The sequence below is a fragment of the Toxorhynchites rutilus genome, chromosome 3 (genome assembly GCF_029784135.1).
Source record: "Toxorhynchites rutilus septentrionalis strain SRP chromosome 3, ASM2978413v1, whole genome shotgun sequence".
NCBI classification, from domain to species: domain Eukaryota; kingdom Metazoa; phylum Arthropoda; class Insecta; order Diptera; family Culicidae; genus Toxorhynchites; species Toxorhynchites rutilus.
Genome location: NC_073746.1, coordinates 3811992 through 3836230, shown reverse-complemented (window position 1 = coordinate 3836230; position 24239 = coordinate 3811992). Strand labels below are relative to the sequence as shown.

Here is a 24239-nt window from a genome sequence, read left to right as displayed (position 1 = left end):
CTCATCAATGTGGGTTTTCCAAAACCCCATCAATATGGTTATCAAATGAAAGGGCTTGACTAGTAGAATACGGTTATTTATTATAAATGTAAATCCAAGATGGCTGCTACTATCAAATGGCGGGCTGCATATTTTCTCAAAACCCCATTTCAAGCCCTTTCATTTGATACCCATATTTATCAAATGAATGGGCTTGAATAGTAGATCACAGAATAACATGAAAAATCCTAATCCAAGATGGCCGCAATCACAAAATAGCAAATTATTTTATTGAACGGTTTTATTTAGCTTGAACTGATCATATGTATGTTTGTATGTTTGTATGTTTGTAGGGTTGTCCCACATTAATAGAAATTTGTCCAATAGGAACTGACCGAATTTTTAAAATACCTTTTTCTCTGCTGTCATTTTAAAAATGCTTATCTTAAAAAATCCAGTTTAGCCGCCGCTAAAAAATCGCTGATTCCATATCATCCCAAAATAAAGGTTGATTGAGATATATGTATCAAACGAACGAATTTCACCTGAAGAACACACTATGTATTTTCTGCAATCAACTCAATACCGGTATTAAATGAAATTTTTTGACTGATTGAATACAGTACAATGGTTTTATTGTAGAGAAATATTCTAATGAAACAGATAATGTACTAAAAATTAGAAAATAAAATAAGTAAAAAAAAAAAGTGGAGCACATTGGATTTTCATCATCCACATATTTTAAAAGTCACAATTTTTTCTCCGCAGTACATGGTAAGTTTTTATGGTTTCTATAAATTGTAAATTACACAGTAGTAACCATTTGGGCGTAAGAGTATTCCATTAGTGCTTCCATTGTTCAACAGGCTGGACGACGGAGACAGTTGTTGTGTTATTAATAGCACAACAGTCCGATGTTTGTTTTATTTCTTATTGCAAGCAGAGCTCCCCCAATAGTAGAGCTTGCATGATGATTGTTTCATGGACATAGTTATTCTATAACAACACAAAGATGGTCAAGATGGACCTTGGGTTTTGAACTCATGATCGTTCACTCAGTAAACGAGCGCGCAACCAATGTAGCTACGAAGAACCTCATTAAAAGAAGATAAATCATGACAAAATAGCTCATCGACGTTGTGATTGGTATTTCATCTTCGTGTATTTTTTGCCTTGAAGTCTGATATTTTGAAGAATGTTCTTTTGCTAATCGAAACAGAAAGTCTTTCCGTTTCTCCTGTTGTGTTTTGTACAATATCCATCTATTTATTCCGGCTGAATCTAAAATATTGGAAAACACTTGAAGTGGCCACCTTCTGGAACCTGATTTGATATTTTCGTGCCATTTAATCAGTGACATCGACGCCAAATTTAGTTCTATTATAGAACGAAACAGTTTCAGGTAATTTCTTAGCAGCTATATCAATTGTGATGTGTTTATAATTTGTTCTTACTAAAAGTACTTTTATGTTTTGTTTATTCTTATAAAAAACGTTGGAAAACGTTTTTTCAGTTTTGAAGTTTTTGGCAGTTCCTAGCAACGAAGTATTTTTAGATCTGAATTTCAACACCAAAGGAATAATTGTAAAAAAAATTATCAGTTGCTAAAGTTCTACCCTTCATGATATACGATTCAAGAAGTTTCATTACGATCAACTCGCTTAGGGGGATTGATGCATTTGGTGTTTCGTCTTTTTCTAAATACGGAAAGCCGTTTATCAAATATTTCGTCTGTACATCAGACGCCAACCAAAATTTTACGCAAAATCTATAGGCCTTGTTTGACATATACTGAGTAAATCTGCATCTGGCCTTCGATGGAAAAAGTTGCTCATCCACTATAATATAAGCTCCAGGTTTGAAGCAATTTTGACTGTTCTCAATAAATTTATCCCAAACTGCTGATAAAGGGTGTGTCACATCAAATTGCATCACGGAAAAAACGCTGTAGAAATTGAATTTTTAGGAATTATATCTTCAGCTTTCGCTTATAATCAGATAAGAGTGCATAGATCACGTTGGCCATGCTTCACTGTCAATTTTTCGTAAATTTGGAAAAATGTCGTCGAACGAAAAAGAGCGTCGTGAATTAATCCTGCGCACTCATTTCGAGAATCCGGAGTTGTCACATCGGGACATCGGTAAGATGCTGGGAATCGTCCAATCCACGGTCAGCAGAGTACTAAAACGATACTTCGAGAACCTAGCCATCGACCGGAAGGTGAAGAACGGCAAAAATGGATGTTCCGTCAGTGAAAAAGATCACAAGCGCGTAGTTAAGCAGTTTAGACGTGATCCGAGAAGTTCGGTCCGGGATGTCGCCAATAAGCTGAATTTGTCAAGTTCATTCGTCCAGCGGACCAAGCAGCGGGAGGGCCTGCGTACATACAAGGTTCAGAAGGCTCCTAACCGCGACGAAAGGCAAAACATGGTGGGGAAGACGCGAGCCCGGAAGCTGTACACCGAAATGCTGACGAAGCCGCATTGCCTGGTAATGGACGACGAAACCTACGTCAAAGCGGACTTTCCTCAGCTGCCGGGCCTGTTGTTCTTCTCCGCAGAGGACAAATTCAGCGTTCCGCAAGGAGATTCGCAAGCAGAAACTATCCAAGTTTGCCAAAAAGTACATGGTGTGGCAAGCGATCTGCTATTGCGGAAAGCGGAGCGCCCCCTTCGTGATGACCGGCACGGTAAACGGGCAGGTTTACCTTAAGGAGTGCCTACAGAAGCGCTTACTACCACTATTGAAGCAGCACGAGGGCCCGACCATCTTCTGGCCGGATCTTGTTTCGTGCCACTATTCAAAGGACGTGTTGGAGTGGTACGAAGCCAACGGGGTCACCTTCGTGCCAAAGGAAATGAACCCGCCCAACGCGCCGGAGCTTCGCCCAATAGAGAAATATTGGGCGATTATGAAGCAGGCCCTCCTGAAGAACCCAAAAGTTGTCAAATCGGAGGCGGACTTCAAGAGAAAATGGATTTCTGTTAAAAAAAAACTACAACCTGACGTTGTACAGAACCTTATGGACGGGGTAAAGAGGAAGGTGCGAGCATACGGGTTTGGGCTCGAAGTATGAATAAAAAGAAAATGCCAAAAGTTGTTTAATAGTTTTTTTTTTACTGTCTTAAATTTTCAAAAGGATCGGTCTACTGGGCGAATTTCTACAGCGTTTTTTCCGTGATGCAATTTGATGTGACACACCCTTTACTACAGCAAACTTGTCTGTTTGCAAACTTGACTCCTCTGATTTCTTTCGTCGAAACGAATGTATCGCAGAATCTCAGTAATACTCGTCTCGTCTACTCATAGTGCTAGAGAAAAATGATTGTCCCTGCTTGTTGTTTCACAAACATTGAAGCTTCAACGTATTCCCTTCCTACGCCCCCCGTGCGACAATATTGCAAGAAATGCCTTCGAATTTTTCTTGCGTAATTGTCCACTTTTTCTCCTAACTCTGTATAAATTCGTATATGTTTCAAAATATGGTTGTCAATCAGTAAAAGGAACGCACTTTTTAGATTCTCGTTCATAATGTTTGTTTTAGCATGTGCTGTTGGCCCGACATTTTGACATTTTTGAAAGCACCTTGAACTGGTAATCTACCAGCAACACCTCAAGAAGACACATGGGCGCTACATATACTGCAACGGTCTCATGATTCTCCTGAAATCATACATTTCTTCATAGGAACATGCACCAGTCATTTTGACTGGTACTGGTATAAATGTCCACAACAAAAAACATTTTTGTTACTAATGTATGTAAAGTAACATTAAGTTCATACAATGTATTCTCTACTTTCGTAAAACAAATATTATATGTAGTAGGAATTTTTAATTGAAATTGCACAACCAGTCAAAATGACTGGTCTGGTAAATCTAGTGTTAAAAATGTTGATTTCCACGAATTCGGATTTGTGTCGTCAAAAATCGACTTTTAAGGCAAAAGCCAAGAAAAAAAAGTTAATTTTTGATATTTTTGATTCTGAGACATTTGGCATATTTTTTTTTTTTAAACCCCTGATTTCATGTACCCCCGCCCCTTGGGTGATTGTTCTCGAAAAACTTAAAATTTGACATCTGCGACAATAGTAAAGTCCGAATGAGCTAATATTTTGCATAGGGTATTTTATCGTGCCTATGGACGTTATGGACGTTATCAGGACGTCCCGTATGAAAAATGGATACGACAATTTTCATTGACACTCTAAACCATACGTTTTGCCTCGTATTCCGAAGTCCCAGAGTGTCGATTTTTGACGAAAACAAATTCAAGATCAGTAGATCTCGAGGAGCAATCATGCAATTTGAAGACATTTGGACATTTGGTATAAAAAATGTTTTCATAAAAACCCTGATTTTCTTTACTTCCTCCTTGGATGATTTTTTGGTTTTCAAAAACCTAAAACTTTGACGGCTGCGCGACAATAGTAAATAAAGTCCGTTTGAGCTGATATTTCGTGGGAATCAATATTTTTAATCCATTTGGTCCGATGATCCAATAAATCATTTTTTCTCATTATTTCCAAAAATTCCTTTTTTCAAATATTCATAACTTCTGAACTTCTGAACCGATTCAGATGATCGATATATCAACCAGGTGTTTTTGGATGCTACATTTGGAGAAAATTTGAATTTTGTTTTTTTACTGTATCTGTTATAGTTTTCATGGTCTCGGGACCAAAATATCCGGCTACAGATTATTCCACCATCCGGACTCGAAGCTTGCCGGATATCCAGTATCCGGTATCCGGCCAAACTACTGTCTGTGTCGTCATTAGTTACTAGTTATAACATATTGTTCCTGTGGGGGCGATCTGTCGTAGTGGTAACATCCATACCTCTCACGCTGAAGGTCACGAGTTCAATTGTCACTCCCGACATTCTTCCGAAATGGAAGGTAAAAGTGACGAACCAGCCAAAAGTGTTGAAAGTCACTATAATACAGAAAAAAGATATGGTTCCTCATTCAGTTGAGCCAAATCAATTGAACAACGAAAAAAAGTTGATATAATGTAGCCGTTGTATCTGCATCTCAGATACCAATTTCGTGATAAGAGGCTGCATTTTCCAATCTCAGAACTCTTTTAACACCCAGTTTATTTCTTGTCTTGTTTATAACTCGAAGAAGTGTGAAAATCCACTCTCGATTAGGTTCTCGATAAAATCGTTGAACGAATCAGATTTGTTTGCTTATCCTAAAGCTTTAAGTTGAGCGGTGAGATGTTGAAAAAGATTTGCGTAGTACTGTGTAGTACTCAGAATGTTCCGTGTCCGAATGATCCAGCATTTCTTGATGGTTCAGAACTTCAACACAACACCCTGTGGTTTCTCAGTGCCGCAAAGGATTAAATACGAACAAGAAATTATTAAAACAGCCTATCAATATTCGTACTTTTCATCGTATCTTGTACATATATGGCGTAAGAATGACCGGATTTTTTTTTTGTTGTCAACAAATCTGGCGGATGTCATTATCAGCGCTTTTCAGCATTAAGAAAAATATCCCAAGCATTTACAATTAGTGGAACACACTGTCATAATGATGGGGCACTAACCGAACTAATTTCCGAATAACATTGTTAGAATTTTCTACAATAAATAATGGAAGCTGCCCTTCCTACTCAATCATATCTGAAGTAACCCACGACAATCTTTAGCTTGTTGACACACGCTACATTATACAACTGTTGATTTTCCGCCATATCATATCGCTGAACCGGATGCTACATAATCACTGTCTTCAACAAAGGTAAAGTAATCTCAGCACGCAACGTGTAATCAAAAGTTTAGAGAATCCATCTAATAGCACTGCCAGATCGAATTAGGCTATCATTGTACCATGTGGGCGAATTCAATCAAACAAAGTCCTATCATTTTAATTCGTCAATCTTCCGGCGACGGGTTTTTGGTTTGTATTGACATTAATAAATATTTCCGTTTTGAATCATTCATGCGTAAATCCAAATGTGGAAGCCATAGTCATTGCCCATGACCCAAACCTTCAAAATAAAAGCTAATGGTGCGAATGACGCCCATAAAACCATTTCGCGGAGACACATCCGTAGCACCTTCACGTGAGAAATCTCCATTCGAATGGTGAATATGGATGGATTTAATGTCATCATTTTGAACATCGACACGGCGCTTAAGCTGTTCACATGGATGCTGCATGAATTTTTATTACACCTGACATTGTCAAGCGCTGCATACTACTAACAAATTATTTGAACTGTGGGTAGGGCACTTATGGAAGGAAACCTCTGAGCGGAAGAAAATTTTGACGATTATTTGTCAACAAAATATTGATATATCAACAATGAAAAACTATGTGGCATATGAAAACTTGTTAAAAGATCTCAAAATCTGTTGGTTATATAAGTGATTGAAAGGTTGAAGCTCACTTGTCACAGTGACTTGCAACTATTGTTGAAATTCACTGTCAAAATACAAATTACGCACGTAATTTGGCATCAGAATTTCATCTTAGCATTGATAACGAATAATGCTGGAATCCAACATAAACAAATCGCGAGAGAACAATCCTTCAGCCGGCATGATCCGGCACGTGCTGCCATCTTTACAATGCCTTTGTGCCTTTAAACAATTCAACATCCGGTGACATTTTTAAAGCAGAGTTGAGCTTATTTTGATCACAACTATGCGCGGTTGATCCCATATAAGCAGATTGTAATTTTATGCAACACCGGCGAAAAAAAAGCCCAACATTATGACACAAAGCGAGCGAAAATGGTCAACAGACAATGCAGATGAAGAATTAGCGGTCCATGGGAATCACCTAGCGTGATGATCACACCATTCACGGTTATGACCATTCCCAGCGAATATTTATGTTACATATTTGGACCCTCGCGAAAAGATGCGAAAACACCGCTCGATCTTGCCCTTGAGTGAGAGCATTGCTCTAGGCGATATTAAAATGTTTGCAGAATTAAATCAGTGACCCACAAATAAGCCAATAGATGTAATGCTCACGCAGACAAGCTCTCGCGGGAAGGTGAGATGTTATCTGACAGATTCAAATCAAAACAACACAAATCATACATTTTATCAGACAGAAAGATTGATGGAGAAATCGTTTTTTTTAATTCGATATGAAATCAATTTACTGCTTCATACTCATATTAGATATCAGTATATCAGTGTTCCATATTAATTGTTTCGTTTTCCGATAAAATTCATTAATGCCATGGTCATTTTCGATACAAATTTATACAACTGATCGCCACCAAACAAGAATTCATTGCACTACCAAGAAACATGAAGCATAGTAACATATTTCGGCTTGACTCATGCAGCGTAAAGGTGTGAAATTAACCATGAGGTTGGTTCCCATACCTCGAGCCCATCCAGCCCATCGAGCGTTTTGACTTTAATAAATTATCTCAATGGACTAGTTATTATGATTCGAGTGGAAGCAAAGACAAATGCATGTATTAACATGCATTTTAAGCCTCAGTTACTGTCATCGCTCGTCATAATAAAACATAGATTAACAATAATAATAGCTCTAATAACTGTTTGTGCAAATTTTGTCTAGGATTTACTACCAATTGCACAGGCTATTTGTAGGCAGATATTGAATTTTCTATGATTGATTGTTTGATTTCACGGAGAGATTTTCGCCAAACCCGAAATTATTCCGCGTTGTAAAAAGTTACTGGAGCGAAGTTGAATATGCTTTACGACTGTAGCGCACTCACGTCTTGTAAACGCAGACGGCGTGAATGGAAAGGTTAAAACCACTGGACCATATTGGCCACAGATCGGCTACCCTTTGGTGATTCGAGCTATGTGGAAACTTTGCCGCAAAGTTACGTGAGAAAATGTTATTGCTTTGAGAGTTCATTTCCGAGTGTTCGGGTCAATGCTGCATTTTTACAGCGATACATTGTCTCCTTCTTATCTTGGGCAAATGTACAATCATTCATTGACCGACTCAACAAATTTTTCGATCCGTAACCACGTTGAATGAATATATATTCTTCAAAGGCACTTACGTTTCAGGCAAAACTTTTTCGCCTCAATATGTTATACACTGGTGGAAATATATATAACGTCACAATCATTTTTGATGTTAGCTTTTGCATCAGTGTAACTGTCAATTCCGTAGGTTTATTATTGTACGCACACTAGTACACAAAGCCAAATAATGGAAACCTTTTGAGCTTTAACTGTGTGTGTGTGTGTGAGCAAAGAGCACTTGTTTTGTGTATTTTGAGATGGAAATATTTAAAACGCCACCATGTCGTTTACTTAGCTTAGCTCGTTTACTTACGCTTAACGTTAGTGTAATTCGAAAATAACTGGGAGTCAAGTCAATTAAAGGTTGTTAGCAAATTGAAAAAAGCATAGACACATTTTAAGTACTATATATTCCCAATTTTCAAGGACCATGCCGAAGGGAGCGATTTTGACGGAGAAGGAGCGGGGTAAAATCGATGTTTCGAAGGAGGAAGGATTTTCTCTCCGCGAGATAGCGCGTAGAATTGGAAGGAGCAGAGATGCCGTGACAATCTATATCCGGTTGGGTGCTCAGTACGCCACAAAGAAGCGCCCCGGACGACGTCCCCGCTTAACAAATAGGGACAAACGACATACCAAGCGCCTCGCTGTTGAGTCTAAACTTTCAACAGCAAAAATAAAAGCTGAAATGAATATTCCAGTAACCAGTCGTCGTATCCGTCAAGTTCTAAGCTCCGCGAACCTTTCGTACAGGAAATACGTACCTGTACCGCGAATACTTCCTCGGCATAAGAAGGCACGACTGAATTTCGCCGAGAAATTCCAATACTGGGATGAAGAGTGGTCTAGAGTGGTTTTCAGCAATGAGAAACAGTTGAATTTAGACGGTACTGATGGTTCTGCTGACTGTTGGCAAGATAAACGGAAGAAAAAACAAACAAGAGAATCTCACAACTTCGGAGGAGGAACCGTAATGGTTTGGGCAGGCATCAGTGACGCTGGGAAAACTCCACCCTGCTTCATATCAACAAGAATGAATTTCGAGAAGTACTGCGAACTGCTGGAGGAGGTTTTGATTCCTCTTATGGAAGACGTTATGGACGAAAATGCTATTTTTCAGCAAGATAACGCTTCATGTCATGCAGCAAGTAACACCAAAAACTTTCTAACGGCCCATAACATTCCTGTTCTTGATTGGCCACCGTGTAGTCCGGACTTAAATCCCATTGAGAATGCTTGGGGAATTTGTCAGCAAATGTGTTTGCACAGGGCAAGAAATTTGAAACTGCTGGACAACTGAAAAAAAACTATCATCAACGAGTGGGCTAAAATTACTCCGAACACGGTAAAATCCCTCATTCAGTCTATGCCAAGGAGGCTGCAAGAGGTTATTGTGAAGAAAGGCGAAGCAACACACTACTAATTACATTTGTTTCGATTTTAGACTGGAAATAATGTAAATAAATACTTATTTTCAAAGTGGTGTTATATTTATTTCCACCTCAAAATAACGAAATAAACCAACACTTTATGCATAGCCCTTTAATTCAGTTGCTCAACCGGAACCAAATGATTTGCAAAAAAGCACTATAACAGGGATGGCGTTATATATATTTCCACCAGTGTAATATTGGTCTTGGAAGTTATTCTTATGTTTTTACAGAGAACAAGTTTGAAGCTCCAAATACGTTGAACCCGATAACGTTGCCTATTTCTTGGCAGAGCCCTTAGTGGTCAGTTTATGAGCTTTGAAATCACTTCGTGGTGGTGGTGGTGGTCAATAATTCATTTTGTTTTCCAAAAATGGTATGAGATGGAAGCCGAGAGAAAAACGGATATTGTACTTCGTAAATTCGTAAAATCGTTCGACCGCGCCCGATTTTCGCTATCCCAGGGCTCTCCGGTGCTCGTCAAAAATACAACTCTAACCAAACTAGTGTCCAGCACAGTGAAACTGTACAACAAGATACCGATGAAGGATTTTCACCCTTTCACAACGAATCGTATGAGAAGGTGGTTTTTGTGCAGCTTGCAGGCTAGATGTTCTATTAGACTACGCCAACAATTAGCAGCTTTGTATAAAAACCGAGGTTTTCGTTACTAATGGGAGTGTGGACACAAACATGTACGATGTAGGTTTTCGAAAAAAAAAATGTTGATGTCAAATGTCTTCAAATTGCATGAAACGTCGAGATTTACTGTAATCTCGAAAAAAAAATGGTTCTAAAATTGACTTTTCGGCACTCAGTCGTTTTTGTCTGAAAAGTCGATTTTTGACGAAATTTCCATGGGTGATTTTTCGATTTTCAGAAAACTTAAGTTTTGAGATCTGCGACAATAGTAAATGAGGTCCGTATGAGCCAATATTTTGCAGAGGGTATTTTATCGTGCAAATCAACATTTCGCAAGGAGCCCCGATTGAAAAATTGATATAACGATTTTCATTGGCACCCTAAACCATACGTTTTGCCTCGTATTCCGAAAAAACGTCCCAGAGTGTCGATTTTCAACAAAAAAAAAAATCGAGATGACAGTAGATCTAGACGTTACCCGATGATCCAAAAAATATTCATTTTTCCCTTTTTTTCCCAAAAATGACTTTTTTCAAAAATTTATTACTTTTGAACTACTGGACCGATTCAGATGATCGACATATCAAATTAAAGCCTATTCATTTGGCCAATTAATAGGATTATAATCAAATACATCCAGTCTAGTCGTAAAGAAAAATTGAACGAAAACTGAAAACATGTTAACCTTGAAATATCATAACTTAAAAAAGACAAAAAACGCCTCCCCGGTTTCGAGATATGTTATGTGAAAAATCCTCAGCTTTCCATTTTTATTTTTATTTATTTTGGCTTAACGTCTTCACAACATGGCCTGATTCACAATTTTTCTCCGATTAACTCTGTTCGTGGCTATCTCTCTCCAATTCCGCGGGCATCCCGTACTCACCATGTCATGCTCCGCTTCGCCTCATACCAGCCGGATTACTGATGAACACCATTTTTGCAAGATAGTTGTTCGACATTATTGCAACATGTCCTGCCCAGCGTATCCTTCCAGCTTTGATCACTTTATTGATACTGGGTTCGTCAGTGAGTCGCATGAGCTCGTGGTTCATCCTTCGCCTCCATACGCCGTCATCCTGTACACTGCCGAAGATGGCTCTTAACACCCGTCGGTCTTATGAGCGCTTTGTACAGGGAACATTTCGCACGACTGCTAAGTCTGTTTGACCTTAAGTGTTTGTGGAGACCAAAGTAGGTACGACTCCCATTGATGATGCGTCTCCGGATCTCGCGGCTTGTATCATTGTCAGACGTTCCCATTGAGCCAAGGTAGACAAATTGGTCCACTACCTCGAACTCATCGCCGTCGATCATATTACTACTATCTATTCGGGTCCTGTCGTGCTCGGATCCGAAAGCCAGTATGTATTAGGTTTTAGACGCATTGATTTTCAGTCCAATTTTCTCTGCTTTCTGCTTAAGTCTGGTGTAATGTTCAGCTACCGTCTCAAACTCTGTACTCACGGCATTTCTGGAGGATCTGCCGCAAGGTTAAGATTTGGTCAGTAGTAGACCGACCTTCGATGAAGCTGGCCTGATAACCTTCCACGAATCTGTTTGTCAGTGGCGATAGACGACGGAAGATGATTTGGGAAAGCACTTTGTAGGCGGTATTCAGGATGGTGATTGCACGAAACTTTTCACAGTCTAGTTTGTCCCCTTTCTTGAAGATAGGGCAAATAATCCCATCTTTCCACTCCTGCGGTAGTTGTTCTGTTTCCCAAATTCTGACAATCAGCCGATGCAGGTAACTAACCAATTTTTCCGGGCCCATCTTGATAAGTTCCGCTCCGATGCCATCTTTGCCAGTTGATTTGTTGTTATTCAACTGTTTAATAGCATTCCTTACTTCACCTATCATTGGGGGTGGTACATCTTGATTATTAACTGTACCAATGTAATTGCTTCCATCGTCATTTTGGTCCTCTGCGCTTACGCCATTCAGGTGTTCATCGAAGTGCTGCCTCCACCTTCCGGTCACAACACGTTCGTTCGTCAGTATACTCCCATCCTTACTCCGACACATTTCTGCTCGCAGCACGAAGCCTTTTAGGGATGCATTGAATTTCTGGTAGAACTTTCGCGTCTCATGAGAACGGTGCAGCTGTCCGAGTTCTTCACACTCCTCCTCTTCCTGGCGACGCTGACTGGTGTGCACTGTACATACCAATTACAGGTTTGAACTCCTCCTTTTTACCGATCATCGATGATGATCTTGATGTCATGTTTTGGGCAGCGTTCGTATTCGCGTTCCAGCTGCGCGTAGAATTCGTCTTTGTCATCATCGGGACTTACAAGTTGAGATCCGTGCACGGTTATGATGCTGATGTTGAAGAATTGGCCCTTATTCCTCAATCTGCACATTCTTGGGTTGATTGGCCACCAACCAATCACTCGCTTCTGCATATTGCCCATCACGATGAAAGCTGTACCTAGCTCGTTAGTGTTGCCGCAGCTCTGATAGATGGTATGACCATCTCGAAATGCTCGTACTGTAGATCCTCTCCAACACACTTCCTGCAGCGCTACGATGTCAAACTTGCGGTTTTTCATAGTTCGGAAAGCACACGAGTACTTCCGATTAAATTGAGAGATCGACAATTCCACGTCCCGAGTTTCCAATCGTTAGTCCGTTTTCGTCGCCTGGGTCTGTGTTGATTAGTCCGGTTGAAATCTTCTTGTGTATCGTTCATTGCTTGGTGTTTTAGTGGTGTGGCTTGCAAGGCCTGCGAACAACCCCACAATCTCGCAGGAGAACCATCGTGATACTGCTGCTTCACGTCCCGAGTACCACCAGGACTGAGCAAAGACGCTTATAGCGACGTCAATTCGCTTAGAGGAGCTTTTTCCGGGTTTTTGTGGCTTTTCTTGGGGACTGGAAATGCCCAATGCTCATCCCACCACACGCTAAACGTCGAGATCTGGTGTTATCTCGAATAATAATTTTTGGCCAAAAATCGAACTTTTGGGACTTAGCCTGAGAAGCAATGAAGGTATGGAAAAAAAATTATCGAATTCAAAGAACCGTCCATGTACATTTTGTTTATTGGCCCAAAAAATTATCTGTGCAAATTTTCAGCTCAATCGGACATGATTTAGAGGTGTCTCAAAGCACTCAAAGTTTTAATTTTTTGGCCACTCAGGTCCCAAAGTCCCAAAAATTCGATTGTCGGTCAAAAAATTTGTTTCGAGACAACACCAGATCTCGACGTTTAATGCATTTTTAAGTCATTAAGTCAGAGATTTTCAAGGATCAAAAAATAAAAATTTTGAGAGCTTTGAGCCACCCCTAAATCATGTCCGATTGAGCTGAAATTTTGCACAAATCATTTTTTTAGGCCAATAACCAAAATGTACATGGTCGGTTCTATAAATTTGATAATCATTTTTTGTACATACCTTAATTGCCTCTCAGGCCCAACCCAAAAGGTCGATTTTCGGCCAAAAATTTTTTTTCGAGATAACATCAGATCTCGACGTTTCATGCATTTTTAAGTCATTGGCAACGAAAAAAAAATCGATTTTCCAAATTGACTTCACTCCCGCCTTGGAAGATTTTCAATGATCAAAAAATCAAAACTTTGAGCGCTTTGAGGCACCCCTAAATCATGTCCGATTGAGCTGAAACTTTGCACAGGTCATTTTTTTAGGCCAATAAACAAAATGTATATGGTCGGTTATTGAAATTTGACGTGACCATTTTCGCTGCCATGCTACAGTTTACCCCTTTACCAGTGCAAGCCAAAAAAACGATCTATGACGATAGAATTTCTGATCCGAACGGGAAGCGAACCCGAAGTCTCCATCTTGGCAAGCGCAACGCTTACCACTAGGCCATGGGGACTACAGCTTTCCATAAAAAAAATATTAAAAAATATGGCGCCCTTGGTCCCGAAACGATGTGAGCTATAAAAAAGAAATATAATCAATAATTACGCAAACAAAATCCATTTTTATTCTGAGTGTCATATTTTATCGCACAAGCTAATTGGCTTTAATTTGATATATCGATCATCTGAATCGGTCCAGTAGATCAAAAGTTATGATTTTTTGTAGTGGAAAAAAGGGAAAAAAATGATTTTCCGGACCATCGGTTAACTTTGAAAAATTGAACTGAAGGGAGAACAGATACAGCAATTGACCCAAAACCGGGTAAGTGAACGTTTTGGATCGTCGCGTATGTCCAGTTAAGACAATAATTGTTACATATAATTTCAGGAAATTATTATCATATAATTTATATCTTCGCGTGGGGTGTTAGAAGGTAATTTGGTGGAGGATTTTCGATGCCGAAACGATGGACGATCGTTCCATTTGAGGGTTCAACCGGGATGCTCATCGTCACTATATTGTGACATTACTTTGAAACGTTGTAAATTTCAATTATATAGAAGAGATTACAAAAGCAGTGTAGCCGAGAAGTGACCGTGAGTATGATCAGAAGAAGGATAGAAGTGAAGGAGTGTGAGGAATTGATGCAGCTTTGTGAGTGATGAGAGAAGTGTTATTGATGAGTCTGATAAAATTTGTAATCTAAAACTCATTCATAGTTTTCGAAAATCTGGAAATTATGTTGTTACCGTTTAGAAATTAGTTCTTCAATTATATAAGTTAGATATAGAATTAAATAAATTAGAGTATAGGAAATTTCAAATGAACTAGGATTTAAGTTAGCTATAAATATAATTACACACGCATATACTCACACCGAACACATAAACCTGTTGTCGGGCGAAAACGCCATAAAAGCCGTGGAACTCTTCGAGGTACGGCAAAGCTCGCGGCGCACAGGTTTCGCTCGACAACATCCGGCCGGCCACATCACACTGACATACACACAAATGTAAGTTGAATAAACGAAAAAAAAGGAATCTATCTGTGTTTTTACTTGTGAACTGAATCCTTGATTTGTGCCCAAAAAGAGTGTGAGCCGATCTTGAGCCTCCGAGTGTCAAGCTCGAGCTAGCCGAGTTAAAAGAGGCAGTTGAAAGCCCACCCTCAATGGTCCCCGTGGCTTAGACCAGGGATCGAGGGCTTTGATAGGATTAACCCTTCTGGCTAGTCTGACATAATTAAGAGAGAGTAACATGTAGAAATAAAAATATATATTTATCGTTGATTTGTTACACCGATTCAAACCTGGCGCAAAAATTTGTAAGCATATTCTTTCACAACTAATGTACAGATCGGTTTGAAAATTGAAGAGATAATAGACATTTTAGCATGTCTTGTGTAACGTAAAAGGGTATTATACATTCTTTCACTTCTAATGGCGTTCAGCAAGAATTTCAATCAGCAGGAAATTAACAAGTGGCTTTTTGTCGGGGGCGAGAATTCTAGTCATTGGCACGACCTTTTACGGCAGTTCTGTGTAAGAATCATAGGCTCACTTGATCAAATACTTCCACGACAGGCCGAATGAGCGGTCATTTGTTCAATATGAAAACAGAAATATCATATCAACACTAATACGTAAATCGACCATACTGTTTATGACTGTTTATTGTTTTGTTGAATTATTTAAAGTCGATTTCCTGATGATAAAAATAAGAGGTATAAACATGAACATTCGCATAAATGCATAAATGTTTTGTGGTGTAAACTGAGATTGACTAATGACCGGTTAGTTCAATTTTTTTTTTCATAAAAATATTATTATTAATTATTTTGTCTGGAATGTCAAAAAATAATGAATTTCCGTGATTTTTTCTCGGATGTTAGGAATAAAGTGAAGTGTTCGGGTATTTTGGTTATTGTTTTGGTTTGTATATTTGAAGATGTATTATCCATTTATTGAGTAAAGCGTTACATAGGGGTTTTTGAAAATTCAAAAAATTGCCAAAATGGCGGCCATTTTTGTTAAAAATCAATTATTTTTCATGATAAATAGTTTAGAAGCTCATAAAAAATCGAAAAAATGAGATATCAAAAAACGGTTATGTAATGCATTAGGTAAAATTAATTTTTACATGTTGATAATTTCAGTCAAATCGGTCGAGTAGATTCTGAGATATCGATATCACCAGTCGAATAAACATGGTTTCGAGAAAAACGCGTTTAGAAATTCTTACAGCAATACTATATCCCTTGAAGTGATTTCATACTTTTGGTTGTAACTTTCTAATTAATTCAAATATCGAAAAATCCTTTCAAGACAACATTTCTGAGGGCATAACCTTCCCAAAAATGCAAAAAACAAAAACTCGTTTTTTTATAGATTTTCTAGACCGGGTCCTCCCTTAATTCAACAACACTATTCTCATCAATCGAAGAAGAAAACCAAAAAGATAATTTATTACAAAATTTTTGAATTACACTTGTAATCTCAACAATGAATTTAACAAAATCTCGTATCTTAGTTTAAACGTGAGAAGTTTATGAGAAATGTTTCATGATGTATACCCACTTTAAAAAAGAAAACTTGTAAACTGGCGTCATCAAGGTGAACCGAGGCTTTCTCCGAGATCCAACAGAAAAAAAACAAAAAGCCATCGACCGTGAACGGAATTCCCAATTCAAAGGTATATTCACAAAACTACGGAAGTAAAACGCTCATGATTTCGCAGTATGTATTGATATGCTCGAGAGGTCGGAAGCTTGGTCGAAATCCACTTCCGATTTATGTTGATGTCCACGCCGGTTTTTTGACGTAGGATTACGTCTTTCGGGAACATATTGGGGTACAAATTGAAAAAGGAAAATCATGTGTACATCATGAAAATTGTCCAATTTCAAACGCTCAGTCATTTCATGATGGATTCAAGAAATTTTTGCGTCAATCGATTTCGGCACTCCACAAAATTTTTTTATATTGAAGAAAATAGTATATGTCATGAAACTAACTAATGAACAATTGAAAAATCTCAATCCCTATCCTAACGGAAATACCCACTTCTGATTGGTCGAAATTGACGACACATGCGGCGGGTCCCTAACTGAGGCCTAAAAACCAAGCTGCCTGGGGGAAATTGACATTGCAAATACATGAAATTCGGGAGCATTTTTATATTGCAATTAAGGCGAGTGATACGATTAATTCCAGCAAATAAAATTTAAATTTGGAACTTTAATGTTGGTTCCTTCGTGAAATTTTACGTCAATGACCGATCGTGTATAGTAAAAAAATTAGCAAAAGTGTAAGTGTAAAATTGTACATGGCAGCAGTTGTGTCAAAAATGACTTGATATATGAAATGATTTATTTCAATTTTCATAAATAAAAACCAAGGTGTCTTCCCACTTGAAAACGGATCGTTTGATTTAAGCTGTCTGTTTAGTAGTGTTCATTTTCACCCAAGGAAAGGCGAGCAAAATTGGAAAAGTGAAGAAATATTAGAAAAAGTGATTGCTCTACACATAGTATTAGGTGTTGTTAGTCCAATTCAAATTCGCATTGGGTTGAATAAACACTCAGAAAGTAAAAATTATAAAAGAAAATTACCTTTTTCATTTCAAATATGTTTTCTCTATATTAAAGTAACATGTTTTTACTGACGAGAAAAATTGATAGTTGTGTTCGGTATTGGTGATTATCTTATACTTTCAGGAGGCCACCAAATCATTATCAAAGAGTTCAACGATGTAATTCTTCAAACATATCCAACATCAACGTCAACTATGCGTTCGTGTCTCGGACACAACCCTCCTGTGACTTTTTAATGACTAACGAATGTCCTTCAGTAAATCTGCCGATGTTGATTATTATTTACACTGATTAGATACATTGGTAAGGCGGAATAATTCATGATACTTTCAGTGATTTTCACAAGTTGGTAACCTCGTCACGGTACCGATGTCGGAAAGCGGTATCTCACAGGATGAAGTTTCTTTTGATCAGCATAATGATAAATAAATTATTAGTGTATATAAAATAATGTAAAGAAAAATTCCTACATTGGAATTACACATCTCTCAAATACGTTCAGTAATTCTTTGTAATTAAATTATTATTCCCTGCTTATGTGGATGACAGTATTGCTTCAAGAGTGAAATATGTCAAAATTAACATAAAAAGTGTCTTAAAATCTTAATTTGTGAATGTGTCTTAATTTGTTAATGAAAGAAGGATTGTGTTTCTCTGAAAATATACTATATACAATACAATAGAATTTTTCAAACGATTTTTTGACATTTTGTTCACGCTTGATTCAGCACAATTTGACTAATCACTAAAAAATCCTAGTTGAGTGTTACAGAGAAACATTTTGACATTCCATTTTGATAGCCATTCGACAGTACATTTCTAGTACAATTAACTGATTAAAAAGCTGAACGGAAGGATGGAGCACCCGCTGAAAAAGTGTTTGCACTGATGCAATAAATACTTCGCAACACACTTTCTGTATTATTACGCTTATATAAACATTTTCAATTTCCTTATTTTGTTTTCTTCGAAAACACCTCACCTGATGAGATATGTCTAATTCCATTAACATTTATTGCTTACACCAAATTTAATTAGGTTGTAAATCAATCAAATCAAATTTTGAAATCAATTCTAAAACGTTAGCACCAACATTAAAATGGTCCTGTCATATTTTAATAACCGACCATGTACATTTTGTTGATTGGTCCAAAATAATGATCTGTTCAATGTTTCAGCTCAATCGGATATAATTTAGGGGTGTTTTGATTTTTTGATCCTCGAAAATCTTCCAAGAGGGGAAATTTGTAAAATCGAAAATTTGCCAAAATTGGCAAATGACTTAAAATGCATAAAACGTCGAGATCTGGTGTCATCTCGAAAAAAAAATGTTGGCCGAAAATTGACCCTTTGGGACTCTCGAAGTTTTGAAGTTTTTTATCCTCGAAAATCTGGGAAATCGAGTTTTTTTATTCGATGCCAAATGACTTGAATATTCATAAAACGTCGAGATTTGGTGTTATCTCGAAAAAAAATTTTTGCCCGAAACTCGACCTTTTGGGACTTTTTGAAGTCATTTGGCAATTTTGGCAAATTTTCGATTTTCCAAAATTCCTTTACTCTTTCCTTGGAAGATTTCCGAGGATCAAAAAATCGAAACTTTGGGCGCTTTGAGGCACCCCTAAATCATGTCCGATTGAGCTGAATCTTTGCACAGGTCATTTTTTGGGCCAATAAACACATTGTACATGGTCGGTTTTTGAAATTCGATAATGATTTTTTTTTTCCGTACATCCAAATTTACAAAATACAAATTATTCGACACGTTTTCAAAAAAACTAATTCCGCCGACATGTATTCCACTTTGTCATCAACCGTCAACATTGTGGAATTAAACAACACCATTCGTGGCCGCCTAGTTCTATGAACATCTCATATGACGTGTTCATATTCTCGAGCCCATATTGTTCTGATATTTCACCGCAGAAAAATAATTTCTGCCAATTCGCGTCAAACACGCGCACTCAACTTGCATTCGCGCCTGCCTAATCAAATAATTGAGAAGCACGAATTGATCTCCAAGCACGCACCAACCCGTAAAAACACTTACTCGATCACATATCTCACTCACCGAGTAGATCCTGCTGGGGCAGCCATCGTGCAACGCGAATGTTGCTGGTTCCGTTCAGATCCACTTCACTGTCACACTTCCACAAGATGTCATACTTGAGCGATTTGAACGTTTCCACAAAAATGTTTAGATTTTTCAAGTTAATCGAGTCACTACGGATCAGCGTGCCCAGGCTGAAGTAGATTACACCACGTTGGGAGTTATCCAGGTACGACTGAAGATCAGCTGGTAGTGCCTTCGGCGGTTCGACGTGAAGAAATCCCAGTTGAATGGCGCGTGGGACATTCGGTCGAACAAACCCCATCACTGGTTCCACATTGGTCATGAGGAAGTCGATACGATGCATCAGTTCTTTGGATTTGGTCATGTTGCTGCCAAAATTCTGCTCTATAATTTTATCGTACTTGGCGAACTCCCTCGGGATCAGATAATGATCGATGAAAATCTTGTTGATTACCGCCTCCATCCGCTGGAGGAAGTTTGGACTCGAAGAAAATTTAAGGTTCATCTCCGGATGGGCAACCACATTCATCACATTTCCAACCACTTCATGAGCCATTGCAATCGAATCGATCGAGGTCACTCCGATCATCGGTATGTTAAACAGTTCCGCGAACGCGAAGAACGGAGTCATTTGAAAATATTCCACTAACAACACATCGAAATGTTCATCACTAGCGTTCTTTATCAACGCTTGCACTTCCGGATGGTTCAGTTCGGCTTCGATGAATTTTTTCGTCACCACCAGCAACTGGGTGGCGATATCCAACGAGTTACAGTTCTGCTGCCTCATTTTGGCCACATCGAAATTTTCCTCCACAATTTTGTGTGCATAGTTCCAATTGATCTGAGTTATGTTTGGATTATTGGTCTCGAAGGGATCGGTGGTCATCATAGTGATATGATGTCCTCGAGCCAGCAGCCCTTTGACTAGCGCGCGAAACACTATCTGATGGCTTTTAGCGGGCGCAGGAAAAATCGCTAAAATCCTCGCGCACTCACTTTCGCGCCCCGCCAACGCCACCATCACAACCAACGCACAAAGTAACCCCTTAATGTTCATTTTGCTAACACCGCAAACGACATGAAAGATGCTAGCGGTTTGGGTTCGTAATTTATACTAAGCTGTGATAATCCTCAAATGTTGTTGCGCACCGCGAAGTCACCTCATCGAGACTAAAAGATGCGTACCGCTCGAGATTTGGTTTTATATAATAGAATCATTTACATCCAAGGGTGGGTTTAGCTAATGGTAAACAAAACATTTCGACCAGCCACCACCGCACCGGCCAACTGAGCACCCAAATATCCTCCAGAGCGCCACACATGCACCGGGTAGGGGTGTGCCATTGTGCCGAGGGAAGTGTGACCATAGATTTTGATTTTCCGTCACAATACTCACTAATGGTACATGTATGTTTCCGTATGAACGTAACAATAATCCTGGCATCACTTCACACAGCATAGCACGTACATTTTCCAGCGCAACAAATCTCACCACCCAAAAGTGTCGATGCTCGGCAGCATCGATCATGCTCGAGACTGAGTTACCGAGCTGCGATGATCTCACTCTCAACTCTCGCGGAGTCTGTCTTGCAAAATCTCTTTCGCTCGCCAAGGTCGCTTTTTACTATTCGTAACGGATGCAATTTAGCGTGTTCACGTACCCACGTTACGCGGAATTGTCAATTATATGTGGCTTCCCCGGCTTTACAACATGGGGTGCTGTGATGTATCATATAACAATTTCATCAATATGAAAGTAAACACATTTAAAGTTAAAATGTTATTTTTTTTTATAATTAAATATTATAATGATGCCGATAATGTTCTGAAAACGATTGTGAAACGATTTATTTTGATATGTAATGATGATCGGTTACGATTAGTTATTTATGGGAGGAGTAGTGTGGTGTTTGGTACCAGGTATCTACCTAAACATTGTTTAACTTTCACTTATCTGCATCATCATAATGTTTCTTTGCAATACAACCGTTTAATTTATTTTCCAGTTTTTTTTTTGTTTTCATGTTTTTTTTTTGGTTTTTATAAAGGCATCCGTCTCAGATACATAATGATACTGAATACACATAACCAGAAAAAAATGCCTGTGACTAAATAAAAGTTGATCAAATTTTAGTTACTACATTTTCTTGTTAAAGAAAAACGTAAAAAAAATACGACGTCTCCAAAACTTAAGTTTTCACATGCTAACTTATAGTAGTAGTGTTAGCTTTGCCAGTTTTCTGTCGCGGAAATGACTAACATGCGATAACGAAGTCACTCGCTTTATTCTTTAAAGTATCTTATTTTTTAGTTTCTATTTTATTCCCGAGAACATGATTTCAAATCTCAGCGTTCACCATCGGAAATATTGTGACTCGAGCCATCTCGCGTCACTGGCGGTGCAGAATGGGAAGAATGTCTAGACAGATAAGCATTCTATACTTAGTTAAGCTGCACAGAGTTTGAAGACCATAAAATCTTTGGTTTTCAATTTTTTTAATTGTCTAGATGATGCAAAAAAAGTTGCCGGACATCTTCCTTATATTCAAAAAAATTGCAGCCTTTATTTTCTTCTATCATCGAATAAAAAAAGGCTGAAGCACATCGAGAACTCCAAAGTTTACGGCAGTCGGTTAAGGCTGGGGTGGAAGTACCACCGCGGCCTTCATATTCCCCAGATATTACGCCGTCCAATCATTACTTGTTCCGTGCGATGGCACACGGTCTGGCTGATAAACAGCTCCGCTCATTAAAGACATAAAAAATATTTTCATTCGTGAAAAGCCACATAATACGATGATTTTTACGATGAACATACTCTAACTCTGCCAGAAGGCTGGAAAAACGTTTCATCTAACAATGGGACAACATTTTGAATAATTCATTTATAACATCTTTTAACCCTTTGCGGTCGTATGTCAGCTCTCAGCCACCATAGCAAGGGAACATACTAATCTTTTACAGTGGAACCCCGATTATCCGCGGAATAGTCGGGCTAGCTCGCCGCGGATCACGAAACTCGCGGATAACACAACAAATGACTAAAAATGCGGTGCAAACACAAAAAAAACAGATATTTCAGTATAAAAACAATGTTTTGTCAATACAGGAATCATTGAGATATCCATCTGTAAGGTCGTGTACACCATTAGTCAAATAATGTGAAAGTCATGACCAAAACAGAAGCACAAAAACCTACCACTCATTGTCAAATTTAGGGTAGATTCATAGAATTACTATGGAACTCGCTTTCGCGGATAAACCGCACCGCGGATCATCCGCTCGTGGATAATGGGGGTTCTACTGTACTTTATTCAACCATTTGCCGATTTACACTTTTCTAAACGGATTTTAATGTCTAGTGAACCTATTCCCGAATGATAACCGAGCTCCTATGAATAATAGATAAAGGTACTGAGTATAAACACAAGCTCATCAGTGTGGGCAGATAAGAGGATAGTCACAATGCAGGGTATGTAGGGTAATTATAAACTATCAATTTCAAGTAGCACATCACATTGAAACGCATTGTTCAGTAAAACATATCTAAAGTTGGAAAAACAATTAGATCTTCTTTATGCTTCCTAATCTTACATGTTATACATCGCTGCTCTTTCAAGGGGAATTAATTCCGACCAGTACGATACCCATATCATAATTCAATACGACCGCAAAGGGTTTTCAATACAGTTGAAAATTTAGATGCACAACAAAAATGTGTACAATAATCATCCTAATCAACCGAACTGAAGGAAACGACATCGGACTTTTTTTCTTCTTTCTTTTTTTTTTCTAAAACATTTTTTTCCAGAAAATAAACATATACTGATCAAAAATTATTTATGTTGAACTTAACCTATCATACAAGTTCCATATACTTTTGACATTTCACCGTAAACGAGAAGGAATCAACGACGCTATAATAATGGCAACTAAAAACATCTTCTGAATTTTTACTGAAGCTAGGTCCAGTGCCCATTAAGCAACCAGTACCTATTAGTTGTAGTTGAGGTTCCACAAACAGTTAGTAAAATTCCATTCACCAGAAAAAGGGACGCTCCAAGAAGCGAAAAAAATGAATTTATTGTTCATCTGGTAATAGACAGAGAGTTGACCTTAAAAGGTATACCGAAGCACTTATTAAAATTGATAAACTATCTATTTTGAATTGAAACATATTCTCTTTAATTATTACAACTCAATACAATACAGATTCGTATCACAAGCACACCGTTTTGTAGACTATTTCAGACAACGGTTCTAAGGTTGTGTCGCTGCCTTTCAAAGAAAACCTAGATAAAACCATGTATTGAAACATTGACTGCAAAGCAAAACGAAGCAAAACGTAGAGTTGCCTGGTTGATATGCTTCCCGAACAATTCCACATACCTAGTTTTTATTTTTATAAAACTTTCTGATATGGTCTTTCCATCGGAGAGTAAAATCAAACCAAGGTATTTGAAGGAGCGCCCTTGTTCCATTCCGTTAGCAAACAGTGCACCTCGTAAAGAAGTTTGAAGTCATTGTAGTGAAACAATATATATTTGGTTTTCGTAAGATTAGGCCATGTTCCCACTGCAGCGGGGCGTCAACGTGGCGTGATCGGGGCGTGTTCACTTCTCGCCATGATATTTTAATTCACTCACATTGCACCGTGCCAGCGGCGTGTCTTCGGCGTGTTCTATGCAAATTGTCAATGT

At 38.4% G+C, this 24239-nt stretch overlaps 1 protein-coding gene across 1 annotated transcript in view; it reads right to left on the bottom strand.

The window, feature by feature from the left end:
* LOC129776812 (UDP-glucosyltransferase 2-like) overlaps positions 1–20677 on the bottom strand; it is a 35769-nt gene extending 15092 nt beyond the window's left edge. The window contains exon 1 of the mRNA XM_055782678.1: positions 19534–20677. Coding sequence (XP_055638653.1) covers positions 19534–20596 — 1063 coding nt within the window. The 5' untranslated portion in view covers positions 20597–20677. The remainder of the gene's footprint in view (positions 1–19533) is intronic.
* Between the last annotated feature and the right edge of the window lie 3562 nt (positions 20678–24239).